The sequence below is a fragment of the Brassica napus genome, chromosome C5 (genome assembly GCF_020379485.1).
Source record: "Brassica napus cultivar Da-Ae chromosome C5, Da-Ae, whole genome shotgun sequence".
Classification (NCBI taxonomy): Eukaryota; Viridiplantae; Streptophyta; class Magnoliopsida; order Brassicales; family Brassicaceae; genus Brassica; species Brassica napus.
This window is the reverse complement of record NC_063448.1, coordinates 11,376,284-11,393,816: the sequence shown is the minus strand read 5'-3', so window position 1 is coordinate 11,393,816 and position 17,533 is coordinate 11,376,284. Positions and strand designations below refer to the sequence as shown.

The 17,533-nt window shown below is 35.0% G+C and overlaps 1 protein-coding gene across 1 annotated transcript; it reads right to left on the bottom strand.

Moving 5' to 3' along the window:
- Window positions 1–14,927: 14,927 nt before the first annotated feature.
- On the bottom strand, window positions 14,928–17,275 carry LOC111213764 (anther-specific proline-rich protein APG-like). The gene is made up of 5 exons (XM_022715593.2): window positions 16,844–17,275; window positions 16,394–16,524; window positions 16,078–16,311; window positions 15,434–15,689; window positions 14,928–15,302 (listed from the first exon to the last, which is right to left on the bottom strand). The coding sequence occupies exons 1-5, from the start codon at window positions 17,175–17,177 to the stop codon at window positions 15,109–15,111; spliced, it is 1,149 nt and encodes a 382-aa protein (XP_022571314.2). The 5' UTR covers window positions 17,178–17,275; the 3' UTR covers window positions 14,928–15,108.
- Between the last annotated feature and the right edge of the window lie 258 nt (window positions 17,276–17,533).

Below are 17,533 nucleotides of genomic sequence, written 5' to 3'. Positions count from 1 at the left end.
ATAATTTAACTTTAACCAGACGACTTAATATAAAGTCGTCCCTCCAGAAGACTTAATTTAAAGTCGTCCGGGGAAAGCAAAGTCGTCCAGAATTTTTCCCAATTTTCTGGTCAAACCTTGCTTATCCCGGACGACCTTAAATTAAGTCGTTTAGCTGGACGACTTTCATCTAAGTCGTCTAGAGAAAGTTAAATTTCAAGTTTTATTTTTCAATTACAAAACTAACCTAGGACGACTTACACATAAGTCGTCAAGTTTTCATAAAATATTGAAATTTTAACTTTCCCAGAGACGACTGAATTATAAGTCGTCCAGAAATAGTCAAAGATCTGACACGATTCGGTCAAATGCAAAACTAGCCCGTTTCTCGTAGACGACTTATATATAAGTCGTCTGAAGTTTTTTTTTTAACAAACAAAGCCGGACGATTTAGAATTAAGTCGTCCCTTTTAATTTTCAATTGCAAAAGTGACCTCTTTAGACGACTTACCTTTAAGTCTTCTGGATGACTTAATGCTAAGTCGTCTGCGGCAATGTTTATTGAACTTCTTCATTTTCTCTATGTTTACTAATGTGTTTTATTTTGAATATTTGCAGATGATTTTTCAGTTACATGCAGTGTATGGAGAATGGTTGTTGAGAGATTTCCGTTGGGATTTTGTGGTTGATGATCTCAAAGGAGCAAGATTGTTTTTATTGAATGAAGATTCAACACATGATGAACTTGTTGCAATGTCTCAAGAAGATTATAACCTGGACATGAGAACAATGAGTGTGGAGATTAGCTACTCATTACCAGCAGAAATGATGATGGCTCCAGGCAGTCTTCCCATTCATGTTACAAGTGATAGACAAGTTCGAAAGTTGCTGGAGATACTCAAAACCCATAGAGTATGTCTTTGTTTATCAAGCCGCAGCAAGGTCGAAACGGTTTCAGAGAAAAGGGATATTGATGAAGCTGGTGAATGGGAAAAAGATGTTGGTGATAATGATGAAGCTGGTGAATGGGAAGAAGATGTTGGTGAAGAATCTGCGGCCTCTGCTGCCCTCGGTGGAGACGGACTGTCTTCGGAGGATAAACCCATCCACGGTGTAACTCCACCGAGGGCAGCAGAGGCCGCAGATCAATGAAAGCTGCTATCTTGAGTCAGGTATTTACTTCAATCCAAAAGACTGCGCAGACGACTTATTATAAGTCGTCTGGAAGGTCGTCCAGCTGGACGACTTATCGGACGACTTATAATAAGTCGTCTGGAAAGTCTTCCCAGCTGGACGACTTATCGGACGACTTAATTAAGTCGTCTGGAAAGTCTTCCATCTGGACGACTTATTAGACGACTTATTATAAGTCGTCTGGAAGGTCTTCCAGCTGGACGACTTAGTAGACGACTTATAATTAAGTCGTCTATTTAGTATTTTTTTCAAATATCTAACTCGATTCTTCTATTTACTGCAGACCCGCGTGATCAACTTTGTTGAGAAGGACATTAGTGAAATGTGGCCAAAATGGGACTCTGAGGTTGAGGACCTGCCCGCGGAGAACATCATTTAAGTCATGTATGAGCGGAGACCGTGGAAGTGGACCATGGATTGCTGGGAAGTCACTGGTACTAAGGTCAATACAAAACCTAAGGTTGTGACTCCATCGAAGAAGGCCAAAGAGATGGTTGTGTTGGAGGAGGAGGAGGAGGAGGAGGAAGACAATCCAAGACCTCGGAAGAAAGCTCGTAAAGAGGCTCCTAAAGTGGCTAGTGAAGAGGCTAGAGAAGAGGCTAGAGGGGTGACCAGAGAGGAGTTGGAAATTATGTTCAAGGGCGTAGCTGACTGCATGAAAAAAGGGTTTAATAAGTGCATGAGGGAGTTTAGGAAGTTGTCCGATAGATTGGAAGCTGTGGAGAAGAAGGTTGGTGTCACCAATCAGGCTACCCCTCCACCTCTAACCAATCAGGCTACCCCTCAAGATAAACAGCCTACCCCTCTTGCCAAAGAAACCGGGGGTAGAAACAAACAGGCTACCCCTCATGCCAATGAAACCGTGGTTAGTAACCAGCCTCCTCCTCCTCAAAAGAAACAGCAGCAGCCTCCTCTTCCTCAAAAGAAACAGCAGCCTCCTCAAAAGAAACAGCCTCCTCAAATCAAAGAGGTTAGTATCAAATCCAGGGTTAACTAGTTGTCCAGACGACTGTAAAAGTTGTCTGGACGACTAGTTGACCCTGGACGACTTAAACGTAAGTTGTCTGGACGACTAGTTGACCACGGAAGACTTAATTTTAAGTCGTCCAGGGTCAACTAGTCGTCCAGACAACTTTTATTTAAGTCGTCCAGGGTTAACTTGTGTGCAACTTTTATTGCAGAGATGGTTGCCGGAGGATACAGCAACCGAGGCGAACTCGGTAAATAAGATCTTGCCGGAGGATAAAGCAGATGGTGTCACCTCCAAAGAGATTGTTGCTGTCACTTCCACCGATCACCAACCGAGCCTCGCTTCCACCGATCAACAACCGAGCCTCGCTTCCACCGAGCCAAGCGATCCAGTTTCAGAACCGAGCCTGGTTGTATTGGACAAGCGTGCAAAGAGTAAACGAGCGAAGAAACCTGCTCCCACTGTGAGATCTCCTTATACGGCAGAGAAAAAAAAAGATAAAGTGGCAGCCTATAATCCATTTCCGCCAGTAAACAAAGATAAGTTGAAGGAACTCGCTGATTGGTTGAAAACTGATCCGTAAGTGATTGCTTTACCCATAATAGCTTGATTTAGTCGTCCAAAACTGATTGCTTTTTTGTTTGCAGTCATTATTTAACTAAGACCGAGGACAAACCACGTACATCACCAACAAGGTGGTACCACTTCCTCCGGACAGCCAGAGGATGGCTGGAAGACTGCGTAAGTCTTCTGCACACGACTTATATTTAAGTCGTCTGGTAACTTCTAACTTGTTATATTTAATATGCAGCATATAGATGCTTGGATTAATGTGCTAAGGCAGAGGTATCAGGAGAACCCACAAGCTTTCAGGAGCGAGCGAATGTGCTTCCTGGATCACAACTTTTCCCAGTCTTGGAGAGAGCAGTATCAGCTCTTCAAAACATCGGAACCTGATCACAAAGGTTTAGGAAGAGTTCTACCTGGTGGGGCGTCGAATTTTTATGACGGATCAATACCTTCATTTTGCCAATCAAACAAGAAGTGGGGGGAGGACATTGATGATATCTATGCGCCAGTGAACTTGGACGACAAGCATTGGGTTGTTATTTGGATATCGATCCCTAAGAGGCACATAGTCGTCTGGGACAGCATACCTTCATCTAGTGTACCAGACGCATGGGATGCGATAATGGAGCCTTTTCTCCCGATGGTCCCTTATCTGCTTGTTGAGTGCGCAGCCACCGACGAAATACAGGTCAAATACGGGTTGGAGCCATACACATATGAGAGACCGCTGAAAGGTGTACCCACGGCCAACAATGGTGATTGTGGCGTGTACGCTGTAAAGTACATTGAATGTCATGCTCTTGGGGTCTCCTTTGACCCTAAAGACTTTGCTAGGTGCAACGCGAAGAAAATGAGGGATAATATGGCGGTGGATATATGGAAGGAGCTTGTTGATCAGCATCTGAAAGAAAATGTGGATGGTGATAAGTTCGTGGGCATGTATGATTAGATGTATTTGAACATGATTTTTGAACTTGTCTTTGTATTTGAACATGATTTTTGAACTTGTCTTTGTATTTGAACTTGTCTTTGTATTTGAACATGATTTTTTAACGAGCGAAGTATTTATATTTCAGCTTGTCTTTGTATAGATTTGTAAATATATAAGTTGTCTGGAAGAAATAAGTCGTCTGGAAGGTTTTCCAACTGGACGACTTACAAATAAGTCGTCTAGAAGGTTTGGACGACTTATTATAAGTCGTCTGGAAGGTTTTCCAACTGGACGACTTACAAATAAGTCGTCTAGAAGGTTTGGACGACTTGAAGGGATAGTAGAAGGTAGTCTAAAAATAAAATACACTTGAAGGGATAGTAGAAGGTCGTCTAAAAATAAAATACACTGGACGACTTAGTAGAAGGTCGTCTAAAAATAAAATACACTGGACGACTAAAAATTTAGTCGTCTGGACGGGTAATCAAGACTGGACGACTTAAATTTAGGTCGTCTGGACAACTAGTCAACTGGTTGTGTACATTGTGGTTTCGTATGGCCAGTTTCCTTGCAGTTTGAGCATCTCCGTGCCCTGTGTTTCTTCCTGGGTTTGTGTCCTCTCATCCTAGATAGCTCCAACCAAGATTGCCATCTTGATTTCTTCGGTCTCCCCCGACCACGCTTTAGTTCTGGAGGAAAGCATTCTCGTTCCTCAATATGTTGTGTCACGATAGGATATATATTCTCTGAGTATCCTGCATACAGATAATTCTTTGAGTACAGTGGACATACAAGTGTGGAGATATGCAAACCAGCATGTATTCCAGCAGCTATAGCATGAGAGCAAGGTATTTTCTCCACTCCATAGACACCACAATCACACTTTGCATGTTCCAAATCAACCACACAGTCCATTTTGCCACCTTTGACAAAGAAATGTCATCCATCAATTGGTTCGACCGTCATCGTACCCGCTATCTCTTCTCGAACAGCAAGCAAGTATTCAACACCCCCGCTATGTTCAGTTGTGAGACTCAAAGCATCTTGTCTCCTTTTCCAATACCATTTTCCTAACTTCTGCCTTATGAACTCCAGCAGGAACGTAATCGGAAATCCTCTTGCTCGCTTCAGTGCGGAATTAATAGATTCAGCAATGTTGCTTGTTTTTATGTTGAACCTGTTCCCCTTACAATAAACCCTTGACCATAGCCTGACGTCGGCTTTCTCCAAATACGTTGCAAGTTCCGGGTTTGCACTCCGTATCTCAGCCATGTACCGGTCAAAATCGTAAACCGTGTGAGCATAAGCAGCCCCTTTCACCAAGTACATGAGATGTTTCCCTTTAAACTTTTTGACAATGTTATCTTGAAGGTGATAATAACATATTCCTCGGGTTGCCCAAGGAAACACCTTATCACACGCACTTTTAATGGCCTTGTGCCGGTCGGAGACTATCACCAGAGGCTTGTCATGAGATATACAACTAGCCAATTTTGTGAAAAACCATTCCCAAGAAGGTATATCTTCCTCATCCACGATCCCAAAAGCCAATGGGAATATCTGAAAATTGCCATCTTGTGCGGCTGCAACTAACATAGTTCCTCCATACTTTCCACTTAGGTGAGTTCCATCCACCACAATGACCCTTCTCTGATACTTAAAACCTTTGATAGAAGCTCCAAAAGAGAGAAATAGATACTTAAATCTTTTCATAGAATCAAGTTCTATCGCCGTCATAGAATCAGGATTTGCAGTGGAGATTTGCAATGGAGATTTGCTCGAGATATGATGCCAGACGCGAATACCCTTCTTCTGCTGATCCTCTCACCAATCTTTGTGCATATAACAGTGCTCTGTATGAAGTGGTGTAATCAAGCGCCATGCCAAACATGTTCCTCATTGCATCAGTGATATGCTGCGGAGTTATCCCATCAATGATTCCAACACGATCAATGAAAAGACTACCTACATACTTCGGAGTACAGTGTCTCCGCTGAGCGATTCGGTCTCCCGCTGAGCATAAATGTTTTTCCACATACTTTGTTACCCAAAACGTGTTTGTCCCATGTTTGACACTCGCTCTGACCTTCCATCCACAATAGCTAACCGGACATGTTGCCACAACGAGAGTTTTCGTTGATTTGTATAATCTGAAAGAAAACTTACCCCTCACTGCTGCCAGCCGCAGCTCTGAAAGCAGTGCACCCTTGCTAACAAAACTCTGGTTGACATAGATACTGGTACCATTCGATTTTCCTCCTTCAATAGCATTTGTCTTAGCATATGTCTTTTGGATTTCTTCAAAACAAATATTATCATCATCTTCCTCGTCCTCATCTGGAACCTTTCCATAAAGACTGTAATCCCCACCATTCTGATCCGTTTCACCAACAATAGAATTATCAGCATCCTCCTCCCCATTTTCCTCCTCCCCATCTTGATTTTCATCTTCAACAAACTCATTATCACCAACATCTTCAAAACATTCATCAGCTTCATCATCATCACCAACATCTTCTTCCCATTCACCAGCTTCATCTTCATCACCAACATCTTCTTCCCATTCACCAGCTTCATCATTATCACCAACATCTTTTTCCCATTCACCAGCTTCATCAATATCCCTTTTCTCTGAAACCGTTTCGACCTTGCTGCGGCTTGATACACAAAGACATACTCTATGGGTTTTGAGTATCTCCAGCAAGTTTCGAACTTGTCTATCACTTGTAACATGAATGGGAAGACTGCCTGGAGCCATCATCATTTCTGCTGGTAATGAGTAGCTAATCTCCACACTCATTGTTCTCATGTCCAGGTTATAATCTTCTTGAGCCATTGCAACAAGTTCAGCATGTGTTGAATCTTCATTCAATAAAAACAATCTTACTCCTTTGAGATCATCAACCACAAAATCCCAACGGAAATCTCTCAACAACCATTCTCCATACACTGCATGTAACTGAAAAATCATCTGCAAATATTCAAAATAAAACACATTAGTAAACATAGAGAAAATGAAGAAGTTCAATAAACATTGCCGCAGACGACTTAGCATTAAGTCGTCCAGAAGACTTAAAGGTAAGTCGTCTAAAGAGGTCACTTTTGCAATTGAAAATTAAAAGGGACGACTTAATTCTAAGTCGTCCGGCTTTGTTTGTTAAAAAAAAAACTTCAGACGACTTATATATAAGTCGTCTACGAGAAACGGGCTAGTTTTGCATTTGACCGAATCGTGTCAGATCTTTGACTATTTCTGGACGACTTATAATTCAGTCGTCTCTGGGAAAGTTAAAATTTCAATATTTTATGAAAACTTGACGACTTACGTGTAAGTCGTCCTAGGTTAGTTTTGTAATTGAAAAATAAAACTTGAAATTTAACTTTCTCCAGACGACTTAGATGAAAGTCGTCCAGCTAAACGACTTAATTTAAGGTCGTCCGGGATAAGCAAGGTTTGACCAAAAATTGGGAAAAATTCTGGACGACTTTGCTTTCCCCGGACGACTTTAAATTAAGTCTTCTGGAGGGACGACTTTATATTAAGTCGTCTGGTTAAAGTTAAATTATGAAGTTTTATTTTTCAATTACAAAACTAACCTAGGACGACTTACACGTAAGTCGTCAAGTTTTCATAAAATATTGAAATTTTAACTTTCCCAGAGACGACTGAATTATAAGTCGTCCAGAAATAGTCAAAGATCTGACACGATTCGGTCAAATGCAAAACTAGTCCGTTTCTCGTAGACGACGTATATATAAGTCGTCTGGAGTGTTTTTTTTTAACAAACAAAGCTGGACGACTTAATTTAAGTCGTCCGTTTGACCAGAAGACTCATCAGTAAGTCTTCTACATACAGATGACTTACTAGTAAGTCTTCTACGCGAACAGATCTTGAAAAAAAATTCAAATTCGTACCTTAAACTAGGTGAGATGACTTCGTTTGCACACAGGGTCTTCTCCAACCACCCAGAACCTCAAACGAAAGCAACCGTAAGTCAAAACGAAAGAAATATGGCTCTGTCAACCATAGCCCATATTTTGAATCAAAAGCTTGAGTTTTTTGGATGAATATAGAGAGAAAGTGAAAGAAATGTTGTTTTTAGTTCATAACAATTGAAACAGAGAGAGTGTAAAGAGATTTACGTGCATTAAAGGGCATTAAAAGCTCCAAACAGTTCGTACAAGGTTGTTGCCACTATTCATTGCAGTGGCAATATTGTAAATACTTGAAGAAGATGAGGTTGAGACAGTAAAGAAGCCATTTTCGAAAAAAAAAAAAAATGTTAATGGCATTTTCGTAGATAAAATGCAGGTGTGGGGTTAAAATCTCAAAAAAAAAAGGAGTCAAAAGAAAATGTTAGTTTTCTGTTTGACTTCAAGTTTTGAGTCACTTTTGCAAAAAGCCCTACATTATATATAAGCTAAGACTATAAATCAGTGAGAAACAATTCATTATATTATGATTAGGATTTAAAAAATTTCATAAAATCATTTAAATTAAAATAAAAACCAAATCAAACAAGGTAAGTTAACAAAAATAAAACATTATAAATAAATTTACTTAATATATAATATTTCTCAAAATGTAACATTAAAATAAAATAAAAAAGAAGAATTAATATTAAAAATGCAAGACTTTCAAACAATTATAAGTAAATTAATTTAACTCATGGTTTTCAAAGTTTAGGCTATATACTATTGAAAATATTCAAAAATCTAAACTATATAAAAGCTGAGGCTATAAGCCATTGAGAGCGTCCACATAGAATTTAAAACCACCAATCGTATTATGACACATCAGCATTTTAGATTACTATTTCTACAAATTTCAATATTACCAAAAATCATGTATTTCAAAATAAAATATAAATCAATTAAAATATGGTAAACTTAGAAAAATCAAGGAATTGTATATAAGTTAACTTAATATATAATATATTTTTGAAATTAACATAAAATATCGTACAAATATGATAATTAAGCGAAGACTACTGTATAAACGTTGAGGCTATAAGCTATTGATTGTGTTTACGTAAGATTTAAAACAACCAATCGTATTATGACAAATAAGCATTTAAATTTGTTATTTTTAAATATGTCAATGTTTTCAAAAACTGTTTATTTCATAATAAAAAGAAATCAATATCGAATAAGTCTAACTAACAAAATTAAAAACATTATACACATATTAACTTAATATATATAATAATAATAATTAATTTTGAAATTTAACATAAATTAACTAAAAATAATAATTACTTTAAAATGCAATAATTTAAACAATTATAATCTTAAATTTAACTCATGATTTTCAAAATTTAGGATATATGCTATTGAAAATATTGGTAAATAACATACATTATATTTAAGCTAAGACTATAAATCAGTGAGAAACAATTCATTATATTATGATTAGGATTTAAAAAATTTCATAAAATCATTTAAATTAAAATAAAAACCAAATAAAACAAGGTAAGTTAACAAAAGTAAAACATTATAAATAAATTTACTTAATATATAATATTTCTCAAAATGTAACATTAAAATAAAATAAAAAAGAAGAATTAATATTAAAAATGCAAGACTTTCAAACAATTATAAGTAAATTAATTTAACTCATGGTTTTTAAAGTTTAGGCTATATACTATTGAAAATATTCAAAAATAACGTATAATCTATATAAAGCTATAAGTCATTAAGAGTATACACATAGTATTAGAAAACAAAACAATCAAACTATGATTGTTTACTATTTTTAAAATGTTAAATTTCCAAAATTGATAATACAAAATGGAATTCAACATCAAATAAGGTAAACTATTAAATAAATCATTAAAACTAAATTGATTCATGGATATATATACATATTTATATATAAATATTTGGAATTTTCAGAAAAAAATTAACCAAAAATAATATAAAATATACAATATACAATATTTTTCCTTCCAAGAACACAAAATAAAATTTACTCTTCAAAATAAAATTTTAAAAAGTGTTTTTAAAAAAATAAATTATAAATCAGTATCAAATGTGTTTTCTATTAATAATATCCAAATAAAAAAACCAAATATATTCTTCATGAACAAGGAACGCGTCAAGAATATAGGATTTGAAGTGAATGAACAATAACAGTAAACAAGATTAGTATAAAGAAAAATGTAAAACATCTGCGACGTAAAGTAGACATACAAAGCCGAAGATAAAATCCAATAGACGAAAAAATGTATCACACCAAAAAATCGGATAGAGTAGAGGATAATTCCAATATAAGAAAAAAGATTTGAAATTTCCATTCGTTCTCTCTGAAAGATGTTAAGTAAGAGAATAGAGAGAGAGTCGCAAGACACAATTTATTTATGAGTTTCAAATTATTTTTAATCGATCAAAAAACTGACGAATTTATTTATCCATTAAAATTTTAAATATTAATCAACACTATTATTTTATGTTTTTACAAATATTCTTTTAATCGGTTACAGTCAAAATTTTCATAGAAACTAAACAAATAAGCTATACTGAAATAAATCGAACATGATGTGATCTATAAGCTTTTTAAAAAATTATTGGTATTAAAGCAAACTAAATGATGAATTCTTATAATCAGTACCATGATTCACCTCATACAACATATAAAGTTTAAGATGCTCCTTGTTGAGTTATGTTGAAGAAAATATTTAGAGAACAATGTTTACAAGTTAGATAAAAAAATAAAGAGTCTAAAAAAGAATGTCAAATAAGTTAGTTAAGATTTTAAATAAAATTTATAAGGATGGCCATCAACAAATTAGAACATAAAAGAATAATAGAAGAAATAATCAATATGAATTTATCATCAACAAACTAAAAACATACAAATTTACAAACTTATAACATTTAAAAAAATCTCAAGATTACAATGAGTACTCTATCAATAGCAGCTGTCGCAGTTCTCTTGCTGCTAGCTGGAGGACGTCTTGTTCTACTTTGTGTTCTCAGGAAGAAGAAAAGTGCTGATAAAGGTATATATATATATATATATATATATATATATATATGTCTTGACTGTTATCAGGTTTCCTCGAGGTGGAGGGCAGGGCCGTGCCTGAGTAAAAGCCAATCAAGCATATGTTTGGGGCCTTGAAAAATTATATAAATATTAGGGGCCAAATCCTAACAGAAATAACTAAGTGGCTAGGTTGGTAATGTACTTATTAGAAGTATATAAGGTGCCCAGTCCGATTCTTCACCTTAACATTTTAAATTCTCATAGTTTTGGGGGGGGGGGGGGGGCAAATTAATAATTGGGTTTTAGGGTCTAATAGGCACGGTGCAGGCTGTGCCTGAGTAAAAGCCAATCAAGCATATGCTTGTGGCCTTGAAAAATTATATAAATATTAGAGGCCAAATCCTAACAGAAATAACTAAGTGGCTAGGTTGGTAATATACTTATTAGAAGTATATAAGGTGCCCAGTTCGATTCTTCACCTTAACATTTTAAATTCTCATAGTTTTGGAGGGGCCAAATTAATAATTGGGTTTTAGGACCTAAAATTCTCAGGCACGGCCCTGGAGGGTTGTTGTCTTACTCATGTTTCTTTCAGGTAACTCCACGGGGACTAAGAAAAAAGGTTTGGCAGCTTATTCAGCTGTGAGGGACGGACATTTGTTAGATGAAGGTGTAGCATATTTCATATCCCTTCCTATCCTTGAAGAGGCCACTGATAATTTCTCCAAGAGAGTTGGAAAAGGAAGCTTTGGGTATGTTTACTATGGTAGGATGAAAGAAGGGAAAGAAGTTGCGGTCAAGATAAGTAATTTCATTTTTAAAAGTCTAAATAAAATAAAAATGTAAAAATAATATTATTTTTTATAATTAACTAACTTTACTTTTTAATAATTTTGCGTTAAAAAAATATAAACCAAAATTAACTTTTTTTTTGAATGAATGTTAAATTTATTCACCAAAAAAGCCTTATTACAACTAGTGCATACTTTTTTGCAAAGTAAATTGCATACTAGAACTCAAAAGATAAGACTATAAACTAATTACATTCTTGTTTGAAACCAAAATTGCATTAGCATCTCCATTCCTCTCCCTCCTTTTTTCTGCACCAACGTAATTTTATTTCTCATTCCCTTCTCAATCACCTTTTTTAAAGCTGGTAAAGGCATCATCTTCTCTCCATGCTTCAGCTTATTCCTTTCTCTCCACAAAGCATATAGAACAGCTTGGAAGACGTATCTGATACAAAGTAAACTATTCTTCTTTCTAGTTTTATCAGATATAATGATTATTATCTCTGACCAAACTACAGTGAAAGACTGGCGCAACAATCCTTTGGCTATGAATTCCCATACCTGAGCAGATAAATCACACTCAAAGAATAGATGGTTCCTCGATTCCTGAGCATTATGACAGAGAACACACATATCATTACTCCCCCTACTCCACTTCACCACTCTGTCCATGGTCGACATCCTATCACGAACAGAGAGCCCCGCCATAAACGCAAACTTCGGAGTCGCTTGCGAAAACCAGATACCAGGCGCCCAGCTACATAGAGGTTTCTTGTCTCTCAAAAACTTCAAGTTTCCTGAGTAGAAAACTCCAACTTGTAAGCCGAATCTCTCCTCCATAGACTCCTGTCAATCCCTTCAAGACTTGGATTACTTCTGATGGTATCCAGTTTGTCCTCAATATCGTTTAGAATGCTTAGCCTATGTCTTCTTCTCCTTCTACCATATAACACAGCATCCTCTACCGTTGCATTCTTTCTCACTCCCATATCAATGAAACCTCTAGCACCCAATAAGTCTACGAGAACTCCTTGCCTAGACCAATTATCATACCAGAAAGAAGTATGCCTCCCATTACCTACTTCGACCTTGTAAAACAGCTTTGCAACACTTCTCAACTTAAGCATTTTATGCCACATCCAAGAACCAGTCTGCATCTTCAAGTTGACTTCCCAAAAACTTCTTCCTTTTAGCAAATTTACTCTAATCCACTTCCCCCAGAGAGATGATCCTGTTAGCATTCTCCATATCAGCTTAAGACCATAAACTTTATTAACTTCTTTCAAGCTTCTGATCCCCAAACCTCCTTCTCTCTTAGGGAACCATACTTCTGTCCAAGCAACCTTAGCATTAGTAGATTTAAGGATTGGCCCCGTCCATAGAAACGCTGAACATATTTGTTCAACTTCTGTGATACAACTACAAGGCAATCTAAACACCGTCGCCCAAAAATTAACTATGCTAGTAAGGACATAAGTTATCAATTGGAGTCTTCCAGCATACGACAGAAACCGACAAGTCCAGGAGCTTATTTTACCTCGTATCTTCTCCAAAAGAGGAGTATAGTCTTGCTTCTTCATCCTTTGCGTCATGAGGGGAAGTCCCAGATATCGCACAGGAAGTTCACCATCATCAAATTTGAAATTTCTCAAGATACTCCTCTTCTCTGCCTCAGGAACTCTCGCCTATTAAAAAAAATTAGATTGTGAATGTATCAATAAAAACTGCTATTATGTGAAAATAACTTTTTCTTTTCCTAAAATCCTTAATAAAAAAAGATTTCTAAATTTTTTTTTTCTAATCTTAACAAGCTAAGATTTTTTTTTCTTTTTCTTTTTAAATTCTGACAAGAGAAAAATTGTAAAGTTTTACTTAATAGTACTTTGTACTTAAGAAAATTGACGATAAGTGTGATAGCAAAAACTATTTAATTAACAAGAAAAATTGTAAAAATATTAGTGATATTGAAAAAAGCGAATTTTGAAAATGGCAACTTTTAAAAATAGTTAATATTAACTGGAAATATCTATTTGATATAAATTTTATTTTTCTAAATCATAGACAAAATATAATTGTAAAAGATTATGTAATATTAATTTTCTTTTCTAAAATCCAAAAAAACTGTAAAAGAATATTTGATAGTTGTTTTCCTTTTTTATATAAAAAATTCATAAACAAAAAAAATTGTATAATATTTTTTTTTCCTAACCAAAAGAGAATTGTAAAATTTATTTGATAATATTTTTAAAAGAGTATTTGATGATGAAGATGATAATAAAAATTATTTAATTAACAAAAGAAGTGTAAATTTAGTATTGATATGAATTGTAAAAATAGTTAATAAAATAGAGTATTAATAACTAAAAATAATTATTTGATAGCAATTTATTTTTTTCTGAAATTCTATAGAGAAGATAATTATAATAGGTTATATGACAGTAATTTTAACTGTAAATAAAAAGGAGAATTATAAAATAGAATGTTTTTATTTTAAAAAAAAATCCTAACAAAATAAAATTTTTAATACTTATTTAATAAAATATTAAATTAATACATAAGAACACGTATAATGTTGTCATTGACTCGATTGATATATTTGACTTCCATTTTTTTTTACTTTTCATTCAATTTCTTATTTCAAGTGTGTTCAGTTTAAACGTTTAGGTATAGTATTTTCTCTAATTCTAAGTACAAAGTTTATAACAATTCATCTATGCACCATGATTACAAAATACAAATATTAACTTGAACTTATGTGTAAAAACGGGTTTAATTATAAAATAAATCTCAAACAATGTATGTAAAAAAACAATCATAAAAATATAAATGTATGCAAAAAACAATCATTAAATTAAAACATCAAACAAAACCAGTTGCAATGCAACGGGCTCATATCTTGTATGTTTATAAACATAATTATTGCATCTATAAATACAAATAACTAAATAGATAATAACATGGTACAATTATAAATAAACATAAATATTAAAATCAACTAATCATATTTCAAATAAGAAAATTATATAAATCAATTAAATTGTTAGCTTAAAAGTTATTATAAAACTAAACTAAATTATTAATATAGACTGGCGCGTAGCGCGAGTATAAAATCTAGTAATATATATAAAATAGAACACAAAAAAATTATAGTTTTGGATATACATGTTTTTAAGTCGGGTACAAATTGGTTCTTATCAGATCGGGTCTATTCGGATCGGTTTTTTTCGGATCCGGGTCTATTCGGGTCGGTTCCTAACGATTCCGGTTCTTTTGGGTAAAAAAAAATTAGACGCAAAAAGTATTTGTAAATTTTCGGTTTGGTTCCGGATCGGATATTTTTTGGTCGGTTCCAGTTCGGGCTTTTGGGTCCAGGTTAAAATGCATTGGCCTACCTTGCAGTATGCCATCGGTGCTAGCACCAGTCTACTAATTTAATCATGACTTCTTTAACCTTACATTATCTTCCTCGACATTGATAACAAAACAATAACTAATGAAAAAGATTTAAAGAAACGGGTTATACTTCTACAACTTGGCTCATCACTGATGAGATTTCTATAAACCATGTGAACAGTGATGAAATTTTCTAATAGCGTCAATTTACACCACCAGAGTGTCTTACAATGACTTTATACATCTAGCTATAATTGCGTGAGCATAACGAAAAGCATACGGTATTACATTTTATTTCAAATGGTGGATGTATCTCTCAATTAGTTTTTTGGCTACAATTTTATAGAATCTTTGGGTAGGATGGAAACTATCCCAAAACACGTAAGCAGATACATTGGAGCACACGTCTGTCGTGAATCGATTGCAGAGTATACCTGCTTCCACAAGTCCAGTTCCACAACATCCTTTCGTTATTTCCTCAAACCCTGAAACATTAATATCCCAATTCAATATATATATATATACATGTTACTATTTTTTTTTTTTTTTGGAACATACATGTTACTATAAAATTCGTTTTTGTAAGTCTAAGAAGTCGTGTGCGGTCTAAAATTACCATAATCTTGTGCGTTTACTGCGATGTCACTAAAAGGAGAGTAGATATCGATGTAGAAGACATTTGAATTTGGTAGGGCATGAGTCAATTGATCCAACGTGATGAAGAGTTTGGCATTGAAAAGCTGAGATGCATAGTTTAGATCTTGAGCACAGTCTCTACGAGGACCTCCCTTTATGGTTCTTTGTGATGGTACACATCCAAGTGGTGGTGTTCCTATCACTGCTATTTGTCTTGCTCCATATCCATATAATTGCTGCTTAATTATATCCATATTATCAGTTCAGTAAGTTAATATTTGAATAGTTACTCCCATAATTATAATTAACGTGGGATTTCTGTAGTTTTTTAAGAATAAAATAATAGATCGGTTTTTGCTAGATGAAATCACTTTGACTGGTTAAAAAAAATTGTTGTTTCAGATCTTATGAAAAATTAGTTTTTGATTCAAAAATAGTCCAAAAAAAACTCACTATTGCATAACTATGTTCCTAAAACATGGTAATTTTGCAAACTCCTTCTCTTAGGGTCAAATTCTTATTAACTTGGGTTCTTTTAGTTGTCAGCAAATTTCAGTTTAATTATTTGGGGTAAATGAAACTGAAAGTATGAGCTTAAGAAAAAGGATGGATGAAGCAGCGAACCGTAACGAAACTTGCAGCAGACTTAGCCATCATTGATGTGAAGTTGTGAATGTCGTATATGAGCGATTGAGAACCTTGACCATAGTATGTAATAAGCAGATCGTTGTTGCCTGCGACCACAATGGCTAAGCCCTTGGCTAATAAGTGATCAGTCTTATCTTTCCCTACTAACCTCTTTGCTCTCGCTATGTATTGTTCGAAATATGTCAACTGCTCCAACATTGACCTTACTCTCTGGTTATATTTTGATGAATGATCATTAGTCTAAGAGCTATATATATAAAATTAAATCTAGAGGGGGCTGTTTTGATCTTACTGATATTTTGGCTGTTAAATGGTGATAGCCACTACCACCCGAAGCAAATGATACGCCAGTGAGAAGTTCTTCTAGTTGTACGTTGGGTTCCAAATATGCCGGTACAATCGATTTTAGTCCTAAATATCGGGCTGCATGGATTATGATACCAACAAACAGTAATTAGAAGAACCAAAAACTGATCATATATATCCACCTAACAAAATAATAAATATATCCTCACTACCTCAAATATTATTTCGATGTTTTACAAGCAAAGATAGCAGTATTAAAGAATCTGGAAAATGTTTTTTTTTCTCTGGAAGGTCTTCTCCGCTTAACAAAATAACAAATATATTATCTTCTAAATGAACTAATAAATGTCACATATTAACGGTAACAATACAAATTAACGGTAATAAATGTCACCTCCGGCCCAAAAGAAAAGGAAAAAAGAGAGAGAGGACGAACATATATAGTCAGATGCGACCCTTCCGTTGCTGAATCTACCGGTGGCAACTCCCGTAGGAAAGTTCATGCCATAGGGACTAAAATTACATTTCATTTCTGTTGTTAGATTATTATTATTTCCCGTGTCGATGATCGAATCACCAAAGTAAAACAGTGCCGGTGTAGCTTGGTTCTGTGGTGGTGGATTAGGTGGTGAGCCTGGACCAGATTCTTGTGTTAGCCATGGCCACAGTCGTCGGTTGTGGATCACTTGGGAATGGGTCGTCGTCACGAAAAAGATACAAAATGATGATAAGAGAAAGAAAACAAATCGAAGCAGCCAATATTGTTTCATAGCTCTATAGCTATCAATCTCTGAAAAAAGGAAAAGCTTCTCTAACAAAAAAAAACAAAGATGGAATTTTACTAGTGATACTATTTTGCATGTGTGTTTATACAGAAAAAACAAAGATGTATATATTTCCCACTACACTTGGACATGCAATTTATGTGTCGTGTTAGGGTTCCGTGTGTCTCAAAGCTTCTTTTGTCACATGGTTGAGATTTTCCTTATATTCAGCTTCATTTTTCCTTATTAGGGTTCAAAGTAATCATAAAAGTTGCGTTCAAAAAAAAAAAAAAGGGGTCCATACGTAAGCGTAAACCCAGTTGCAGATCGAGCTTAGTTGCTGTCGGGAAATAGTTCTACCT

Excerpts from the sequence above, each read along its gene's own strand:
- LOC111213764 (XM_022715593.2), bottom strand. The coding sequence starts at position 17,177 with ATGAAACAATATTGGCTGCTTCGATTTGTTTTCTTTCTCTTATCATCA. Across the intron at positions 16,312-16,393 it reads ATTTAACAGCCAAAATATCA|AGAGTAAGGTCAATGTTGGA; the intron begins GTAAGATCAAAA and ends AAATATAACCAG. Across the intron at positions 15,690-16,077 it reads CTGCTGCAAGTTTCGTTACG|CAATTATATGGATATGGAGC; the intron begins GTTCGCTGCTTC and ends ATAATTAAGCAG.